The 19369-nt window shown below is 40.4% G+C and overlaps 1 protein-coding gene and 1 long non-coding RNA gene across 3 annotated transcripts in view; one reads left to right on the forward strand and one right to left on the reverse strand.

Annotated features, from left to right (window-relative positions):
* Odad2 (outer dynein arm docking complex subunit 2) overlaps positions 1–19369 on the forward strand; it is a 136566-nt gene that overhangs the window by 6071 nt on the left and 111126 nt on the right. The window contains exons 3-9 of one of the 2 annotated variants that reach the window (XM_069998205.1): positions 5070–5227; positions 7215–7404; positions 8259–8365; positions 8906–9042; positions 13696–13812; positions 14496–14695; positions 18145–18231. In XM_069998205.1, the coding sequence (XP_069854306.1) occupies positions 5070–5227; positions 7215–7404; positions 8259–8365; positions 8906–9042; positions 13696–13812; positions 14496–14695; positions 18145–18231 (996 nt within the window). Of the gene's footprint in view, positions 1–5069; positions 5228–7214; positions 7405–8258; positions 8366–8905; positions 9043–13149; positions 13225–13695; positions 13813–14495; positions 14696–18144; positions 18232–19369 lie in introns of those variants that run through there. The other variant, XM_069998206.1, reaches the window with a different exon arrangement.
* Positions 5105–13058, reverse strand: LOC138810860 (uncharacterized). The gene is made up of 3 exons (XR_011367249.1): positions 12990–13058; positions 10892–11027; positions 5105–5838 (listed from the first exon to the last, which is right to left on the reverse strand). It is a non-coding gene; the product is annotated as an uncharacterized lncRNA (long non-coding RNA).

The following is a 19369-nucleotide window of genomic DNA, read 5'->3' on the forward strand; positions in this document are numbered from 1 at the left end:
GTCTTTGCATATATACCTGGGCTTGAACTCCAGGGTCCAGGGCCAAGTACTATTTGGGATTTTCTGCTCATGCTGTTGCTCTACCATTTGTTCCCTGCTTTCAGTCTGGCATTTTGCTGATTATTTGAACCTTGAATACATTTTTGGCTAGGTTGGCTTTAAAATGTGATCTTCCAGATCTCAGCTTTCTAAGCAGCTAGGATTATAGGTGTGAGTACTGGTGCTTGGCTACTTGTTGAAGAATATTTTGCTTTATTTCCATATGTAGTATCTAGATAGAGTTCCTCTCTCTCCCTCCTATTTCACTCTGTCTCACTGTCCTGTCTTTCTCTCTCTCTCTATCTCTGTGCCAGTCCTGGGACTTGAACTCAGCACCTTGGTGCTGTCCCTGAGCATTTTTGCTCAAGGCTAGTACTCTACTACTTTGAGCCACAGCTCTACTTTTTCCTTTATTGGTGTTTAATTGGAGATAAGATCTTGTCTCAGAGACTTTCCTGACCAGGCTGACTTTTAACCACAATCCTCAGATCTCAGCCTCCTGAGTAGCTAGGATTATAGGCATGAGCCCCCAGTGCCCAACTTACTCCCTTTTTCATTGCAACACTGGAGTTTGAATTTAGGACTTGGTGCTTGCTAGGCAAGTGCTCTATTGCTTGATCTTTGCCTCTAACAAATTTTCTGTAGTTGTTTTTTAGATAATATCTCACTTTTGCCTGGGTTAATTTGGGCCTCTATCTTTCTATATTTACATTTTCCACTGTGGCTAGGATGACAGACATATACCAATACTCCTAGTTTTTTCTGTTGAGATGACTGAGTCCTGTGAACTTTTAAAATTGAGCTGACTTGGAACTGAAACCCTTCTTGATCTCATTTCTTCTAAATAGCTGAGATGACAGGTACATCCTACTGTGTCCAAGGTTGAATTGGGAGTCTCACAAATTTGTGCGCACACTGACATTGAACCACAATCCTCAGGTTCTCTGTCTCCCATGTAGCTAAGAGTAACCATAGAGTCTTTTATGCATGCTATTTACTTCTAAGCAAGAAATATTTGACATTTTGATATGTGCATTTTGGAACAACTATTCCTGGATTGTTTTTTATTTCTGTTCAATTTACTATGTAGCCTTTCCTTTGGGAAAATTTTCTCTTATTTTTGCTTCTGACCTATATTGATGATATTTTTTTTCTATTGGAAGGGATGATGGTTTTGGTAGAATCACTTATCTGAAAATAAGTCATGCTGTGTAGCTTGGTAAAAAACCAGATAGATATTCAATACCATTTTGTGTGTTTGGGTGTGTACCCATACTAGGGCTTGAACTCAGGGCCTTGCACTCTTGCTTCGCTTCCTCCATTCAAGGCTGGCACTCTACCATTTGAGCCACACCTCCACTTCTGGCATTTTGGTTGATGATTGGAAGTTAAGAGTCTTTCAGATGTGTCTGCCTTGTCTGGTTTTGAACTGAGATACTCAGATCTCAGACCTCAGTTGCTAGGATTACAGGCATGAGCCACAGGCATCGGGCCCTGATTGCCTTAAAAAAGGCAAAGGGTACCATTGAAATTTGGTCATAGTAGAAAATTACAAATGTTATTTTTACTCCCAGGTCTTAACTATACCTTATGTTCTATGCATCAGACCAAAGAATATTCCACAGCCTCCAGCCATTTTGTGTTTATTCCATCTAGAATGTCAACCATCTTTCTGCCACTATGACAAATTACGTAAGATGATCAATTTAAAGGAGAAAAGGGTTTCACAATGTACTTGGTTGATTTAGAACGAAAATGGACAGTAGTTCTTGTATAAATACTTTATCTCACATCTTGTTCTAAAAGAAGTCAGTATTACCTATCCTGTCTCTGTGGAGTAGTACAGCTATCCTTGTGTTGGTCTCTGCACATGGGGATGGGAATATAAGTATATTTGGGCCCTCCCTTTTCACTTGAAGCTGTATGTCACCACATGTATTTTCTGCAGAGCCCATGGAAGTTTGACCAGCCTTCTTCTGGACTAGGCTAATTAGCATCTGATACTTGAAACCTCTCCTTTGTTCCCATACTGAAAAGGTTTTCTATTTCATCAGCCTTCTTCTTTCCTTTGTGTAGAGGGTTATTAACTCAGTAAGCTGGCACAACACCTTCTACATTTTGCACAATTGATCTTTTCTGCTAGAATCATGCCTTCTCTGTTTACTCTGTAGGGAGATCTGTCCTCTTCTCTAACTGTAATTTTTTTTGGAAAAACACTTTTCTTGTTTTCACAAAAATTAAATTAAAAAATTAAATGTGTGTGTGTATGTGTGTATGTGTCTTTTTGTCAATACTGGAGTTTGAACTCAGAGTCTCATGCTTGTTGGGTAAGTACTACAGCTCTACCCCCCATCCATTTTGGCTTTAGTTTTATTTATCATTGGCTCTTGTTATTACCAGAAAAAATGGGAGCCATAATTTTCCTAGAACACCTCATATTGAAGGCCAAATCCTGTACACAAAGGAGAAACAACATTGCTCAATCGTTAAACCATCCACTGATGCTCCAGAGAGATCAGGCGTTTGGATTTTCTGGAATGGAATTAGGGGATTTTATAAATTGGATAATCATTCTTATTCTTTTCTCTCCTCCTCTGGTTGAACTGTGTTTCTCAAATCCTGTCTGCTCTATTCTTAGCTTATTTCTTTCAGATCTCACTCTAGTGTGTCTCAGTGATATGCATGGGTTGAATATAGTTACACAGTGGTAAGAGTTCTGGATAGAAAGAAATCTCTCAAGCAACAGCCTTCATCCCCACAGTAATCCATACTTCAAGCACAATCTATGCTTTTCTGGGTCTTAGTTTTTATGATAAGCACCATGAAGGGCTCATCTGCATGATCTTTAAGATTCAGCTTAGCCTATATGAGTATTGTGACTTAATATATTTTTGGTAAAATTTGTATTTGGTGACAGTAGTAAGATCACTAGCTATAAATGACTTCATTTTTGTTAGTGATACAGACCATGAATATAAAAGACAACTGATCTACCACTGAGGTATGCTCTCAGCCCTGACATAAATCCTGTTACTAAGCAATAAGCTCTTTTTTTTCCTCCCAAGAATACTAAATGGCTTCTTAACCATATCTTTATTTCCTATGTTACTATTTAACATACATTTACTAAGTAATTACTATGTTGAGGACATCAAATTGGACATGGGGGTTTAAGGAAAGAGATACTTTGCTGATTTCTTGCTTTATAACCTTCTCCCCCAATACAATTTGAAAGCCTTTCCATATGGATAATGGCTCTCATTAGCAGACATTTTTCTTGACCTCTGCAAGTTGGGTGCACTATTTTATTTTTTCAAGAGCCAATTGTTCAGCTGTTAGAAATGGGGAGCCTGGAACTCTTCTGTATCATCTTAAAACACCTACAGTTGGAGTTTCAGTTTTGACTTCTCTGTCAAGTCAGAGGCTTTAACTTCACCAAGAGGAAGAATGAAACATGTCACCTGTGTTCCTCAGTTCTTTGTTTTATTTTCTTGTTAAGTAGTTTAAAATTTTGACACTCATTCAGCCTATATAACTCAATTCTGTCACCATCCATTTAGGATAAGTGACAAACCTTTTAAGTGAATCACCTTTAAGAAATCTCCTCCATCCTAAGGGCATTAAGAAGAAGAGTACATTCTGAACACAAGGCATTCCGTTTCATTCATTCAGCTATTAAGCATCTTTTCCATGCAGTCAGTTTGAAGTACTGGGGATTAAACAATTATCTATCTGTAGTGAGCAGTATCAGTCTGACAAAGTCTCCATAACAGCTTCCAATTACCATTGTAGCCAATTGCCACAAACTTGATAACAACACCTGTTTTTCATTTTATACTTGTGTGTGTGTGTGTGTGTGTGTGTGTGTGTGTGTGTGTGTGTGTGTGTGTGTGTGTTGGTAATGCAGCTTGAACTTAAGACCTGAGAACTGACCCTTAGCTTTTTTCACTCAAGGTTGGTTCTCTACTACATAAGTCATAGCTCCACTTCTGGCTTTTTGGTGGTTAATTGGAGATAAGTATCTCATGGATATTTCTACTCTCCACCTTGCCACAGGCTCAGAGCAATAGGGTCAAATGATTATATATTAAAACCTCTGTAACTATACCACAACATCAACCTTTCCTCCTTTTAAATTGATTGCCTTGAGTATTTTGTTATAGTACCCAAAGCTTAGTAATATAGATGGTGTCCACAGCAAGTGATTTACTTTTCCTGATGAGCTAGAAACATTTCACATCTACTTACCTGAATTCAACTTAAATAATGTCAGATTGGGTCTTAAGATGAGGAAAGATTTATGAAGGCATAAAATACAAAGAAAATCCTAGGCAACTGAATTTATGTTGTAAATGACAGAAATCCATACAAATGCCACTCCCATGAAAATATCTTCATGCATCTTCACTGGCAACTTAATGAATCATTAAAGTGAACAGAAATACAAATCTAGAAGACAATAATTTCTGTTCAGGAAAAGTCTATTTAGAAAAACTGCTTCTTATCCTAATTATATCCAAATTAGAGAGTCCAGCGTGGGGCAAATAATCCACAGAGAAGATCCAGTTTGCCTGTTCTCATAATGTTTTGGTTCATAAATACAGTGTAGCCCAGAAAACTCCTAACCACTAACTACTGTGGTGTAAAACTTTTTATGAACATCAACTTCTGCCCCAGAATGAAAGTTCTACAGAACTAATGATGTGTGAAACAGACAAACAAACAAACAAACAAAAAAGGGTATCAGAAACCAATACATTGTTAAAGAAGGCTGATGAGTTGAATTCCATTGTGAATTATAGAAACTTAAAACTTTCTTTCTGGTTATGGCCCACTGCTCAAGAACTGCAGGTGAGCTTGAAGGGTTCAAGTTTGGATGAAAGCAGGAGGGAAGTACTGAGATTCTGTGTAGAGGGACTTACATTTTTTGTATTTTATAATGAAATAGAATAACAAGCTGTTTGAGATCTTGAACTTTCGTGACATCTTGGTAAATGAACTTCAACTCTCCCTCCCACCATGCTTTTTAGTGAAACAATGGTCCAATCAGAAGAAGTTGATCAGCATAGACAGCCTTTATTAGAGCTGCGTGTACCACAGATTAAAGTTAGAAGCTTTGGACAACTATCACAACTGTTACTAATTGCCCAAGATAAACAGCTGGAGGAGGCTCGAGCGTGTATTGAAGGTGATATTTACCCTCCATCCTGGGAATTGAACGTTTAGAAATGTGATCTTGGGTAAGAGCATTTATTGCAGTCTCTTAACAAAATATCTACAAAACTGAAAGGTAAAACACGGGTACCCTGTTCATGAAAATGTATTTCGTGTTCCTTGGCTGAACTGTTAGGCTCATATCAAATTTCTGCTTGCAAATGAAAAGAGTAGTCCCTTGCCATTACTAGGATTTCTAATTATAGCACGTGTTTCAAGAGAACCTTCTTAGCTCTGTGAAAACCCAGCAGACAGTAGCCTACAAGATCACATGAAATATCTAATTATAAGTAATGTATGCATGCATTTTGTGTGTTTAGAATAACATGACCAGTGGATCCTAGGCATAAAGTACTGAATTCTACCCATTTCTCCTGTTAGGAGAGAAGATGTTCACTTTTGTTTAAGATGTCAATTTTAGAACAGCAGCTTCTTTTTAGCTCATGACTTCTCTTCATTTTTTGGAGACAGGGACTCACTATAGTGTCCAGACCAGCTTCAAACTTGCAGTCTTCATAAGCATGTGCTACTATGCTCAGCTTTTTGGCTGTATACTATCCAAGTTGCTTTCCTGAAGAAGGATACCTTGGACATAAAGCAGAACTTGTGATGATAATTAAGAGATGAGACATAATACATATACAAACTACTATAAACATTTATCTTGTATTGTACTTTCCCTTCCTGTAAGATCCAGTTAGCTTTCAGATTCACATTGCATGTGATCTGCGTGAGGCCATGTAGTAATCAGGTTTTTTTGTCTTGCCCTAGAATTTATCCACTTTGTTTTTTGTTTGTTTGTTTTAATTTTTTTTTTTTTTTGCTGGTCTTGGGGCTTAAACTGTGGGCTTAGGTGCTGTTCCTGAGATCCTTTGTGCTCAAGGCTAGCATTCTACTTCCTGAACCATAGCGTTACTTTTGGATTTTTCTGTGATTAATTAGAGGTAAGAATCTCACGGACTTTCCTGCCCCAGCTGGCTTCAAACCGCAATCCTCAGATCTCAGCCTTCCAAGGAGCAAGGATTACAGGAATGAGCTGCATATATTAATTAAATGTCTACTATTAATAATTATAGCTAAGAAAAAGAAGGGAGGAAAGGGGGAAGGAAGGAAGGAAATGAAAGAAGGAAGGGAAGGAAATGAAGGATGGAAGGATGGGAAGGAGGGGAATGGCAGAGGGGGGAAAGGAAGGAAGAAAGAAAGGGAAGGAGGCAGGGAAGAGAAAGGGAGGGAAAAGGAAGGAGGAAGTGAGAGAGAGGAAGTAAGAGAAGGGAGGGGAGGGGCGAAGAGAAGAATGAGGGTGAAGTGGGAAAGAAAGGAGGAAAAGAGGAAGGGGAGGAAGGAGAGAAGCAAGGAAGGAAAAGAAAGGATGGAAGGAGGGAGGGAAGAAAAGAAGTATAATACTATTCACAGGGCTGGGAAGGTGGCTCAGTGATAGAGCGCTTGCCTTGCATGCATGAGGCCCTGGGTTCGATTCATCAGCACCATATAAGCAAAAAAGAAAAAAGCCGGAAGTGGCACTGTGGCTCAAGTGGTAGAGCGCTAGCCTTGAGCTGAAGAGCTGAGGGACAGAGCCCAGGCCCAGAGTTCAGGCCCCACAACCGGACCCAAAAAAGACAAAAAGAAAAAGAAAAAATACTACTATTCACGAAGGAAAGAAAGGGAAAAAGAGGGAAGGAGAGATGGGAGGGTTGTAAAGAAGGAGGACAGGAGGGAAGGTAGGTGGAGCTTTCTTGGTCTTGATCCTATTGGGTAGGTGCAGCATACAAGGTATGGTTTAAGAATGTTTCCTAGGGACAATAAAATCTCAAGAGTAGAGATGAATTGGTATTGGGCCAATCAAAGGAAGTGAATGGAACACCTTTAAGGCACTATGATAGATTTCTTAGTCTTTGTGTTTGTTCCACTAGAAGACAAGAGACAAATGATTATTGTTTTTTTTTTTTTTTGCTTGTTTTCAGCTAACAGAGACCCTGTAGTAAAAATTCTGGGTGCAGATTATGGTACAGTAAAGGAAGAATCCACGGCCCTAAGTATTCTTGGCTCCGTTACAGGTGCTAATGAGGAAAGTCAGATTAAAATGAGTCTTGCCATCCTACTGAAGCAACTCGATCTGCACCTGCTCAATCACTCTCTCAAACACGTTGAGCTGTAAGTCTTTATACGGGAAACCTTTCACATTTAGTGACAAGCATTGCTCTCAACCTTTGAGAGAAAGAAAGGACCAAAACAAACAAAACAGAAGTTGGGCACTAGTGGCTCACACCTGTAATCCTAACTATTCAGTAGGCTCCGATCAGATGTACGGATTGCGGTTCGAAGCTAGTCCAGAAAGAAAGTCCTTGAGACTTTTATCTCCATTTAACCACCAAAAGAAGCCAGAGAGAGCTGTGACTACAGAGCTAGTCTTGAACAAAAAAAGCTCAGGAACAGCACCCAGGCCCTGAGTTTAAGCCCAGAACTAACAATAAATAAATAAACCCAAAGCCAAAAGCACAAGAACAATACAGAAGTTACTACATTGCTAAATTATTACATTATATTATTATAGAATATTTACATTTTACTGGAACAAAGATTTTGATTTTTGACAAATTTATTGGTTCTAGTTTCAAAAACAAAAACTTGCAGCTAACATTGCTTAAAGGGTGTAATGAGATTTCATCTAACTCTGAAGCCAGAGGATTTTCAAAGAGTCAATGTGATTACAAAAGTTCTTAAAGCCAAATACCATAAGAGTTTGAGTAGTTCAAAATATGTTCATTTTTTCTAGTATCTGGTAGTTGGGTATTATTATTAATGAAGGATATGAATTTTTGACTAAGTATACATAATGTTACATTCACAAGGAATTCCTTTAAGTTTGGACAATATTGTTAAAAGTTTATAACAAAGGTTGAAAAATCTTGATTTTTTTAACCTCCCCAGGATGGTGGGATATGTTTATTTATTCCGATATATTCTGTTTTCAAGCACTTAACCTGATTTTTAAACATATATTCCAGAAAAACACACTTAAACCCTGGGACCGTTAAGAAAGATATAGAACTGCTGAAAAGTGTTTCAGGAAAAGGAGACCATACTGCCTTGGAATCTATCGAATATACCTCAGGTTTGCATCTTCCCAGATGTGTTTTATATTATTTGTATTTTTATAATTATAGTTCCAAAATCCTTTCAATAGTTCCATTTGAACTAAATATTTAAGAAAATGAAAACTTAGGCGCAGTGGCTCATGCCTGTAATCCCAACAATGTGTGTGTGTGGGGGGGGTGCAGAGTTGGGGAACATTTTGGAGGTTTCCTGGGCAAAAAGTTAGCAAGCCTCTACTCAGCTAAACAAATAAGCTTGCTGTGGTATCGCATCCCTATCATTACAGTGAGGGGGAAGGTATAGGTAAGAGGATTATGATCTGAGGCTGGGCCTGGGCAAAAATGTGGGGGCCTATCTTAAAAGCCACTAACACAGAAATTAGTTAAGGGCATGGCTCAAGTGGTAGAGTACCTGTCTACCAAGTGTGAGACCCTGAGTTCAAATGCCCAAGTTGCATGCTCTCCATGAGTGACATTTTGACAATATTTATTTTATTGAAACCAACACATTTTACAGACCTCTAAAGTTGCCTCCTGTTGACCCTTGACGCTGCTTTCAGATTATGAATATTCAAATGGATGTCGAGCTCCACCTTGGAGGCAAATTCTTGGGGAAATATGCTACCTGCTCGTGAAGCCACACGATGCGGAAACTTCGTGCGTTACTTGCAGCTCAGAAGGAGTATTTTTAAACGGCGTAAGTAGGTTTTTTGTTTTTTATTTACTTATTTGTTTATTTTTTTTACAAATGTGCCTAAGGAGTGTAAGTCAAATACATAGAGGTGTGTGAACACGCATACCCATGGCAGCATTATTCACAATTATCCAAGCTATGGAAACAAGACCCCTGGCCCACAACTGATGAACGGATTAAGAAAATGTGGCATGTATACACAATGAAATAGCATTCAGTCATGATAAATGAAATTGTGTAATGTGCAGGATAATGAGTGGCTCTGAAAGCTATCATATTAAGTGAAGTAAACAGGTTCTGAAGGACAATGGTCACAAATCTTCTCTCATGTATGGATGTTAGATTTAAAATAGAAACATAAGCACATACAGGATCATGTGTATGCATGTATATGTATGATTCTCAATCAGACTAAATGTGTGTACATGCATGTGTGACATACCACGATAAGGCCCCTTTGAACAGGTAACATGTATTGGTACTTGCGGTAGGGGAGCAGATGGATGGTGAGGGGTAGTACTATTAATATACATACATTTATGGAAATGTAATGAGGCAACTTGATGAGACCTGTTTGGGAAGGGGGTGGAGGGCAGGAGAAAAAACAATCAAGAGGATAACAGCGCCAGGTACCTCGCCTACAGAAATGAACACATCCCAATGAATTCCTCTTGAACAACTAACGATGTTAATTAAAATTGCGTAAGAAAAACTTGTTGTGTCTTGTACTGTTGTTGCTGATATTTTTAGTTACCATTCAGCACAGAGGCTGTTTATGAAACAGACACAGATTTCCTTGCTGTGTGTTTGCCTGGCAAATCCCACATTGTCTGAGGATTGGCTTCGCTGTTGGTCATTAAGCCAGTCTTCTAGGAAATGGAGCTGCTGGGGGCAGGTGGCTCACACCTGTAATCCTAGCTACTCAAGAGTCTGAGATCTGAGGATCATGGTTTGAGCTTAACTCTGGGAAGGGAAGTTCATGAGACTCTTATCTCCAATTAACCACCAAAGAGCCAGAAGTGGCAGGCTTGAGCAAACACAGCCAAGAAAAGACTGAGTGCCAGCCCCAGTACTGGCACACATACCACATGAGAGAGACAGAAAGTAAGTGTGTGTGTGTGTGTGTGTGTGTGTGTGAGAGAGAGAGAGAGAGAGAGAGAGAGAGAGAGAGAGAGAGAGAGAGAGAGAGAGAGAGAGAGAGAGAGAGAGAGAGAGAGGAGAGAGAGAGAGAGAGGGAGAGGGAAGAGGGAGGGAGGGGGGGATGGAGAGAGAAAGGAAAAGAGAAAAGGGTTTTAAATAAGTTCCTATTCCACTCATACAAATAAAACATCAGCCAGGTGCTGGTGGCACACGTTTGTAATTATAGCCACCCATGATGCTGATATCTGAGATTCATGGTTCCAAGTCTGTACAACCAGGAAAATCCTTGAGACTCTTATTGTCAGTTAACCACCAAAAAGCTGAAAGTGGAGATATGGCTCAAGTGGCAGAGTGCTATCCTTGAGCACAAGAGCTCAGGGACAGCACCCAGACCCTGAGCTCAAGCCCACATAAAAATGAAAATATCTTCAGCATAATTTACAATTAATTCAAGGATGAGTTCTAGGAATGGAAAGAAAGGCAGTGTTACAGAGGCCTACAGAATCCCTCCCTGAGACCTGAAGGGATGGGTAATTATAGCCAAATCAAGGAGGCAGGGCATAGGTATGGGATGTGGGAGTGGATGCTTCCCAGTTAGTGTTGCTACTTTGGGAGCTCAGAGGAGGATCCTGGTAGAGTGGACAAAACCTTAGAAGCTGGGGCCCTCGTCAGCTGAGGGGCAAGGTTCTGGGCTTGGGGAATTGGAACTTACTGTAGCTTTTGGAAGGCTTGGCACTGCCCGTGTGGTGGGGTGACTGCGTGGGGGTTGATAAACAGAAGTGTGCCCCTCCTTCACCTGCCAGCCTTCAGTCTTCCTTTTGCTTCCTGTTGACCCAGCCTAATCTGACCTAGCAAAGAAGAAATTCTGTTCAAGCAGACGCCAGCTGGATGGTCTTCTAGCTGAAGTATATGCAGCACACAAGTCTGGGTCACTAAGATTCATGGTACTAGACAGAAAGAGCTGAGTGATCTCCTTTGCAACCTCAGTCCCCATGATCTTCACTGTAATCTTGAGACCCAAGCAAAATTCTAGCAGGAATTCTAGCTGACATAGTGGTAGGCCTGGGGAGATGCTCCATTTGGGCTTGTGTCACCATCAAAATGCTGTGTCTGTGATGACCTGCAGGCAGCTCCCTCTTTTGGAACTTAGCTTTCCTTATGTCTGCACAGGGAAGGAGGCCAGCAATCTGTTTGTAGCTTATTTGGACATTTTAGAAAAATAAACTTTCTAACTGGAGAAGGAGTGATTTGTCTTTTGGTTTGTTTTGGGGGGGAGGGGGGGTCGTGGAGCCTGAACTCTGGGCCTGGGCGCTGTCCCTCAGCTCTTCAGCCCAAGGCTATAGTGCTCTACCACTTGAGCCACAGCGCCACTTCTGGCTTTTTTCTTTTTCTTTTTTTGCTTATGTGGTGCTGAGGAATTGAACCCAAGGCCTCAGGCATGCAAGGCAAGCGCTCTACCACTGAGCCACCTTCCCAGCCCAGGAGTGATTTGTCTTATGGAAAGATTCTTTTGTTTCCATCATAGGCTATTTGTTTTATATGCACACAACTTTGTAGAGAAATTTCTGCTTAAAAACTAAAAGATCATTAAAAGATTTGATAATTGCAAAATGGTTGAAAGCACAACTGTTTTGTGTGTGTGTGTGTGTGTGTGTGCGCGTGTGCGTGTGCGCACGTGCGTAATATCTCTCATGGTAGGATAATGAGGTAGGGGTCTGGTGCTGGTGGCTCATGCCTACAATTCCAATTAATTTGGAGGTGGAGATTGGGAGAATAATGGTTTGAGACCAATACAGGCCAAATAAATACATATATAAATACATGGTAAATATTCTGAGACTCTATATCAACTGAAAAATTCAGTATGGTGGTATGTATCTGTCATCATCTGGGATGACAGATACATACTTGCAGGAGGATTAGGGGGATTACAGTCAAGACTGTCTTGAGCCGGGTGCTGGTGGCTCACACCTGTAATCCTAGCTACTCAGGAGGCTAAGATCTCAGGGTCACAGTTCAAAAGCCAGCCCAGGCAGGAAAGTCCGTGAAATTCTTATCTACAATTAACCACCAGAAAACTAGAAGTGGCTCTGTGGCTCAAGTGGTAGAGCATTCACTTTGAGCTAGACAGTACCCAGGCCCAGAGTTCAAGCCCCATGACTGACAAAAAAAAAAAAACCAAACCAAACAAAACAAAAAAAACTGTCCTGAGCAAAAATGGAAAGCCTATAAAAATGACCAGAGAAAACAAGGGTTGAAGGTGAGCTTCAAGTGATGGAGCTCCTGTTTGGCAAGTGAGAATCCCTGAGCTCAGCTCCAGTATGACAAAAAATAAAATTAAATAAAATTTGAAATTTTCCAAAAAGTTAAAAGAACTGGGCCCTGGTGGCTCACCCTTGTAATCCTAGCTACTCAGGAAGCTGACATCTGAGGATCATGGTTCAAAGCCAGCCAAGATAGGAAAGTCTGTGAGACACTTATGTCTAATTAACCACCAGAAAACTGGAAGTAGTGCTGTCACTCAAGTGGTAGAGTGCTTGCCTTGAGCTGAAGAGCTCAGGGACAGTGCCCAGGCCCAGAGTTCAAGACCCATAACCAACAAAAAAGAAGAAAAAAAAAAAAAGCCGGAAGTAGAGCTGTGTTGAAAGTTGGTAGAGTGCTAGCCTTGGGTGAAAAACCTTAGTGGGACCTCCCAGGCCCTGAGTTCAAGCCCCATGACGGACAAAAAAAGCTAAAAGAATAAAGGGACAAGGATGAAAAGGAAATAATCGAGCAGGAAGTGGGTTACAGGCAGAGAGGTGGATGAATACCTGATCTGTAGAGACGATCACTGAAGAAAATGAGCCTAGAGCAACCACACTGCCCACAGAACAAATGTGGAGTGCAGTGAACAGAAGTAGGCTTTTCTCTGGTGAGATTCTAATCTTGAGCCCTTTTATGATGTCACTAAGGCTCTTCATGAAGCCATAATGCGTTCTCACAGTAGAAGAAACATAAAAGAGTTCCCATTTCTCTGTTGAAAAGCAGAACTCTGTGTGCCTGCAGGTACTTATTATGTCCTGAATGAATGGATGGATGAAGTGATGGGTGGATGAATGGGTAGATGAATGTAAGAAGGAATGGATGGGTAGATAGAGGAAGGGATGGATAGGGCCATGTATGTAGATATGTGTAGATGAAGGAATGGATGGATGGATTCAGAGTTAAGCCTGTGCATCTCATTGACAAACATTCATTCATCACAGTTTGAGGAACATGTTTTATGCCAAAGGCCATTAGGACATAACTGGATTTGAGGGCCATACAAAATTATAGATAGAGTTAGATGGGCCCTAGGCCCTAGGCAGCTGATGAGAAGATACATGTCGGTCCTGCCATGTACCATAAGAGCCTCCGGCAAGATGCTCCCTGCTCTGCTAGAGAAAAAGCGAATATGCCTGCTTGATTTGTTATCAGTGATCAAGTTCTTACCTTGTTATTATTTTAATCACATCACCAAATTTTTTTCTCCCAAAGGGCAAAACAGAAGAAAAGGGAGAAATTGATTATGAGAGAAAAGGTAAAATTTACAAAGATCTTGTCGATTTTTTGAAAGACAAATCAACAGTATTTTCAGAAAGTATGTCTAAACAGGTAAGTTTGGACTTTTGCAATTTGGTTGTTAACGTTGAACATAACTTTATGTAGTCTAAATATCTGAGAGTGATTTTTTTCTGTTTTTGGATACTCATTTTAACTGTTAACATTTTCTTAAAATAATGTAAAATAGCTCATGTTTGTAAAGGTAGCATTCTTTTAGATTTTTTTTTCTTTCAAAATACTACCTTCACAAGTCAGGAGCTGGAAAACATGCCTATGAATCCTAGCTACTCAAGAGGCTGGGATCTGAGAATCATGGTTCAAAGACAACCTAGGTAGAAAAATCTGCTATAGTCTTATCTCCAATTAAGTACCAAAAAGCCAGAAATGGAGCTATGGCCCCATGGCCTAGTAACTGGGAAGGAGGGAAGAGTACATGGAGGGAGAGAGAAACAAAGAACAAAGAAAGGAAAGTAAGAGAATGGGAGAGAGGAAGGAAGGAAGAGAAAGAGAGAAAGAAAAAGAAAGAAAGAAAGAAAGAAGAAAGGAAGGAAGGAAGGAAGGAAGGAAAAGAAATAAAAGGAAAGGAGGGAGGGGGTGGGAGGGAGGAAGGTATGTTTCCCTTAGGCATCTGAGCCTTTCCTGGACTGATCACCAGTGTTAATCTTCAGATGGCACTACGTGATTCAGAAGTGATGCCACTGTAAAAAAAAATTACTCTTTATGCTTTTATACAGGAGGCTAAACGCAATGAAGAGCAGCAACAAAATAAGACTGATGAAAAACCCCAGAAGGAAGAACCCTCTACCTCCCAGAAAACTGTACCTGGTTCAGACATCAGTAAACTGGAGAAAACCCAAATTGATTTTGAGAAGAGTCAAATGACTAAGAGATTGCAGCCAAGCTTAAACTGGAAGACCTCTGTTGATTTAAAAGAGTATGTAAACCTTTGCATGGTGGGTTTTCTGATTCATCTGTGAGCATCTCCCATTGGCCTAATTATTCCTGTAACTTGATTTCATGGGAGAAAAATATAAGGTGAATATTGACAAATCCCTCCATAGCACAAACTTTTCCCTGTACCCTCTGACTGTTCATCCCATGTGGACAGATTTCCTGTCCATACATCCACCTGACAGATTTCACAGTAGCAGTGCTGGTGTCTGTGGAAGGAAGAGAGTATGGAAGAGAATAATTTGGGAGTCAGGGAAAGCAAGCCATAGAAAAATGATGGTAAACATGGAGAAATGATACGGAAATGCAAATGTAGTAGATTATCATTCTATGGAGTTATTCAGAGAAACTTTCATGGTGGCAGTGTATTCTCCATCAGTACAATTTTCTTTTATTTTCTAGAGTACTCACCTTTCTTTCTTTCTTTTCTTCTTTCTTTCTTTCTTTCTTTCTTTCTTTCTTTCTTTCTTTCTTTCTTTCTTTCTTTCTTTCTTTCTTTCCTTCTCCCGTTCTTTCCTTCTTTCTCCCGTTCTTTCTTCCTTTCTTTCTTTCTCTTTCTCCCTCCCTCCCTCTCTTTCTCTCCCTCCCTCCCTCTCTTTCTCTCCCTCCCTCCCTCCCTCCCTCCTTCCCTCCCTCCCTCCCTCCCTCCCTCCCTTCCTCCCTTCCTTCCTTCCTTCCTTCCTTCCTTCCTTCCTTCCTTCCTTCCTTCCTTCCTTCCTTCCTTCCTTCCTTTCTTCTTCTTTCTTTTTGCCAGTCCTGGGGCTTGAACTCAGAGCCTGGGTGCTGTCCTTCAGCTGCTTTTGCTCAAGGCTAGTACTCTACCACTTGAGCTACAGTGCCACTTCTGGCTTTTTCTATTTATGTGGTACTGAGGGCTTCATGCATGCTAGGCAAACACTGTACCACTGAACCATATTCCCAGCTGAATACTCATTTTTTATTTTTATAAATTTATATTAGGATATTGTGTAGTTTCAAAGCTAACAACAGAATCTTTTTGTATGTATATTTAAAGCATTAACAAATTAAAAGTACTTCACAAAAGAAGTTTGTATTACAGTACTATTGAAATATAAGGCACAGAGTAATTATGGGTTGTATACAATACATTCATTTTACCACATTTTATGTGGTAACAACATTTTGGCTAACATAAATATCATGGTAAGGTCAACAGCAACACCTGAAGTACATGGCTATAAGAAAGGTATTTTGTAATAGCTCTTATGCAGAGCTCCATCAGCACAATTTTCCTACTATAGAAAAAGTAGTCTCCACAATATTGACAGGCCCATGAGTTTATGAATGATGAACTATAAATGTCTTGCTCTTTTTAGGCTTTTGTAAAAAGGTGCCAAAACAAAGATTAAGAGCTGGAGCTAGTCACATGAAAGGCAGTTAGAAGCAACTAGACCATTTTCCGTTAGAATGCTGTCCATTTAGCTTTCTGTGATTATGACAAGATGATACACATAGAAAATACAAAATAAGCTGGGCGCCTGTGGCTCACGCCTATAATCCTAGCTACCCAGGAGGCTGATATCTGAGGATCGTGGTTCAAAGCCAGCCCAGGCAGGAAAGTCCATAAGACTCTTATCTCCAATAAACCACCAGAAAACTGGAAGTGGCGCTGTGGCTCAAGTGGTAGAGTGCTAGCCTTGAGCTGAAGAGCTGAGGGACAGCACCCAGGCCCAGAGTTCAAGCCCCATGACCAAACAAAACAAAACAAACAAACAAAAAGACAATATAAAATGGAAAATATAAAAACAGTTCTTATGGAACACAGTTTTATAAATACCAATCCATAATCAGTACCTTGTGTCTAGGCCCCTGGTGGGAGGTATCAGATAGTAGTTATGGGAGGTATCACATGTCAGAGGTGGGAGGTATCAGTCATTGATGGGAGGTATCAGATATGGGTGGTGGGAGGGTCAGATGGCAGGGGTGGGAGGTGTCACATGTCAGAGGTGGGAGGAGTCAGTCATTGGTGGGAAGTGGCATATGTCCATGGTGGGAGGTGTCACATATCAGAGGCAAAAGGTGTGAGTATCAGTCAGTGGTGGGAGGTGTCAGTCAGTGGAGGGACATGCCAGATGTCAGAGGTGGGAGGTGTCAGTCAGAGGTGGGAGGCGTGAGAATCAGTTGTGGATGGTGTCAGATGTCAATGGGAGTGAGTACATGGTGGACTCAGAATTGCTTACCTCATTACCAGGAAGCACAACAGAGAAGAGGAGAGGGCCATGTTTCTAGCACTTGGGTGAAGGCACAATTCTGGCGACCTAAAGACTTCTAATAATGATCCATTTTAGTAGTGACCCCTCACAGCTCAAACATTTAACATTTGGGCCTTTGGAAGAATACTCTAGATCCAAACTATAGCAAGCAATTTTTAAAACTTGGCCAGGAGCTTATGAGTTTTAGTTTGTATATTTTTTTACAGGGGAAGAAGGAGTCCTGGGGCTTGAACCCAGGGCCCGGGGGTTCTGTCTTTGAGCTTGTGCTCAGAGCTAGAGATCTAGAACTTGAGCTACACCCCCACTTCTGGTTTCTTGGGTGGTTAATTGGAGACGAGAGTCTCACAGACTTTCCTGACTGGGATGGCTTTGTGTACCTTACTCCTCAAATCTCAGCCTCCTGAGCAGCTGGGATTACAGATATGTGCCACTGGCACTTAACTCCCAGCTATATTTAATGTTTTATGATTGAAGTTGTAACTAGCCCTAGTTGGTCACATAGAGCCTCACCTGCAGGAATTCTGAGACTCACAGGCTAATTCTGCTTTAGAACTAATTTTAGTGAGCTGTCAGGAAGAAGAGCTGTGGATAGAGAAGGTGCTTTTCCCATTCTCGTTGATTCTGTTGTTCGATCTTTGTGACTTATAAGAAAGAGACTGACAATGATCAGCCTCTAGATCACTCTGCTAACCAGAATGTGAATTAAAATACTGCTTTTTTTTTCTGCCTACTTGTGCTTTCAATTATGCATTTCCAATGTGAATATTTAATGAGGGCTGAGTGTGTACTAAAGACGGTGGTAATCCTCACAGTACCTGGAAACTAGGTGCTCGCTGGGGAAAAGAAGAAACCATAATCAACTGTAATGGAGAAAGAAGTAAGTACTCAGAATAGACACGATGAAGAGCTCACTCAATAGCAACTTGTGAAGGCCTGTTCCCATTGAAAGGAAGTACTGGACAAAGTGTTTTTTCAATATATGATATACATAGCTGTATTTGGAGAATAGAAGGGCATCTCAAGTGTCAGGTAAGGCTAGAGCTCACTCTTCTGTATGTCAGGAAAACCCAGATGACGGACCATTTGTATCCATTTCCCTATATTATTTCTTATATATCGGTATAAAGTAATAAATAACACTTTATGTACATGCATAAGATTTACATACAAATATGTACTATTTGTTTATTTTTATTAGGCACAGAAGCTCTTTAAAAGACAGTACAGAGGAAAAACACGGAAAGCCTAGGGCATCCATTTCACATGGAAGACCACAACTACTTCGGTATGTTTCTACTGACAAGCCACCCTTGAGCAATGGGCTAATTATACCATAGCAATTACATGATAATTTTGAGTATCTTTCAATATATTTACAAGACAGCTTTCTAATGTAAGATTACTTGCAATGAAGGGATTGAGGGTAATTAGTTGACTCTAGGAAAAGAAATGCATTTCATACAAAGATCAGAGAAGTAAGTTAGAAAAGAAATACGGAACTCCATGCTGATCCATTGTCTCCGAATGGTCATAACCTACAGAAGTGCTGTCATCTGTCCCCACCTCCTCTTGTTCATCAGGAAGCATATTGGAAATATGGCATGCCAAGCTAATCTATTGCCTCAGAAGAGTCATGATGTCATGACTACCAAAGTGGTGTCATCTGTCTGTGCCTCCTCTTGCTCACCATGAAAGATTCTTACAGTTCTAAAGAGGCATATATGATTGCTTGTTAAAACAATAAATATGAGACCAAGTAGCAAATACCTTACTTGATTGTCATGTCAACAAAAAATGATAGAATCTGTTGGCCGTCTTTATTAGAGTTTCATGGTGGTAGTGGTAGAAATGACAGTGATCCCACAATACAAAGTGTAGCTAGTTGGGGGGGGGGAGCTTAGGTACTATTTCATTTGTGTTACTTTTACTTTATGGATCACTGTAATAAATTACTCACTTTGATATCTTTTTGAACTTTGTATCTGAAATAATTATGGATCGATAGTAATTTGTAGGGAGAGTGTAAGAGTGGTCTCATATCCATCACTCAGTTTCCCAAGAGGTTATGTCTACATAACTATGGTACAAGGGCATGGAGATTAACTTTGGTACAATGCATACGTCTTTTACCATATGGGTAGATTTGTATAATGAACATCACTGAATGGAACTTCCTCATGTTATCTCCTTTTTTTTTTTTTTTTACCCTAGTTGTGAGGCTTGAACTAAGGGCCTGGGCACTGTCTTTGAGCTTTTTTGCTCAAGATAGCACTCTACCACTCTACCACTTTGAGCTCTATTTCCAGTTTTTAGGTGGTTAATTGGAGATAAGAGTTGCATGGCTTTTCCTGCCTGGGCTAGTTTTGAACTGTTATCCACAGATATCAGCCTCCTGAGTAGCTAGGATTACAGGGGAGAGCCAC

The sequence above is a fragment of the Dipodomys merriami genome, unplaced genomic scaffold (assembly GCF_024711535.1).
Source record: "Dipodomys merriami isolate MVZ:Mamm:240054 unplaced genomic scaffold, mDipMer1.0.p SCAF_51, whole genome shotgun sequence".
Lineage (NCBI taxonomy): Eukaryota > Metazoa > Chordata > Mammalia > Rodentia > Heteromyidae > Dipodomys > Dipodomys merriami.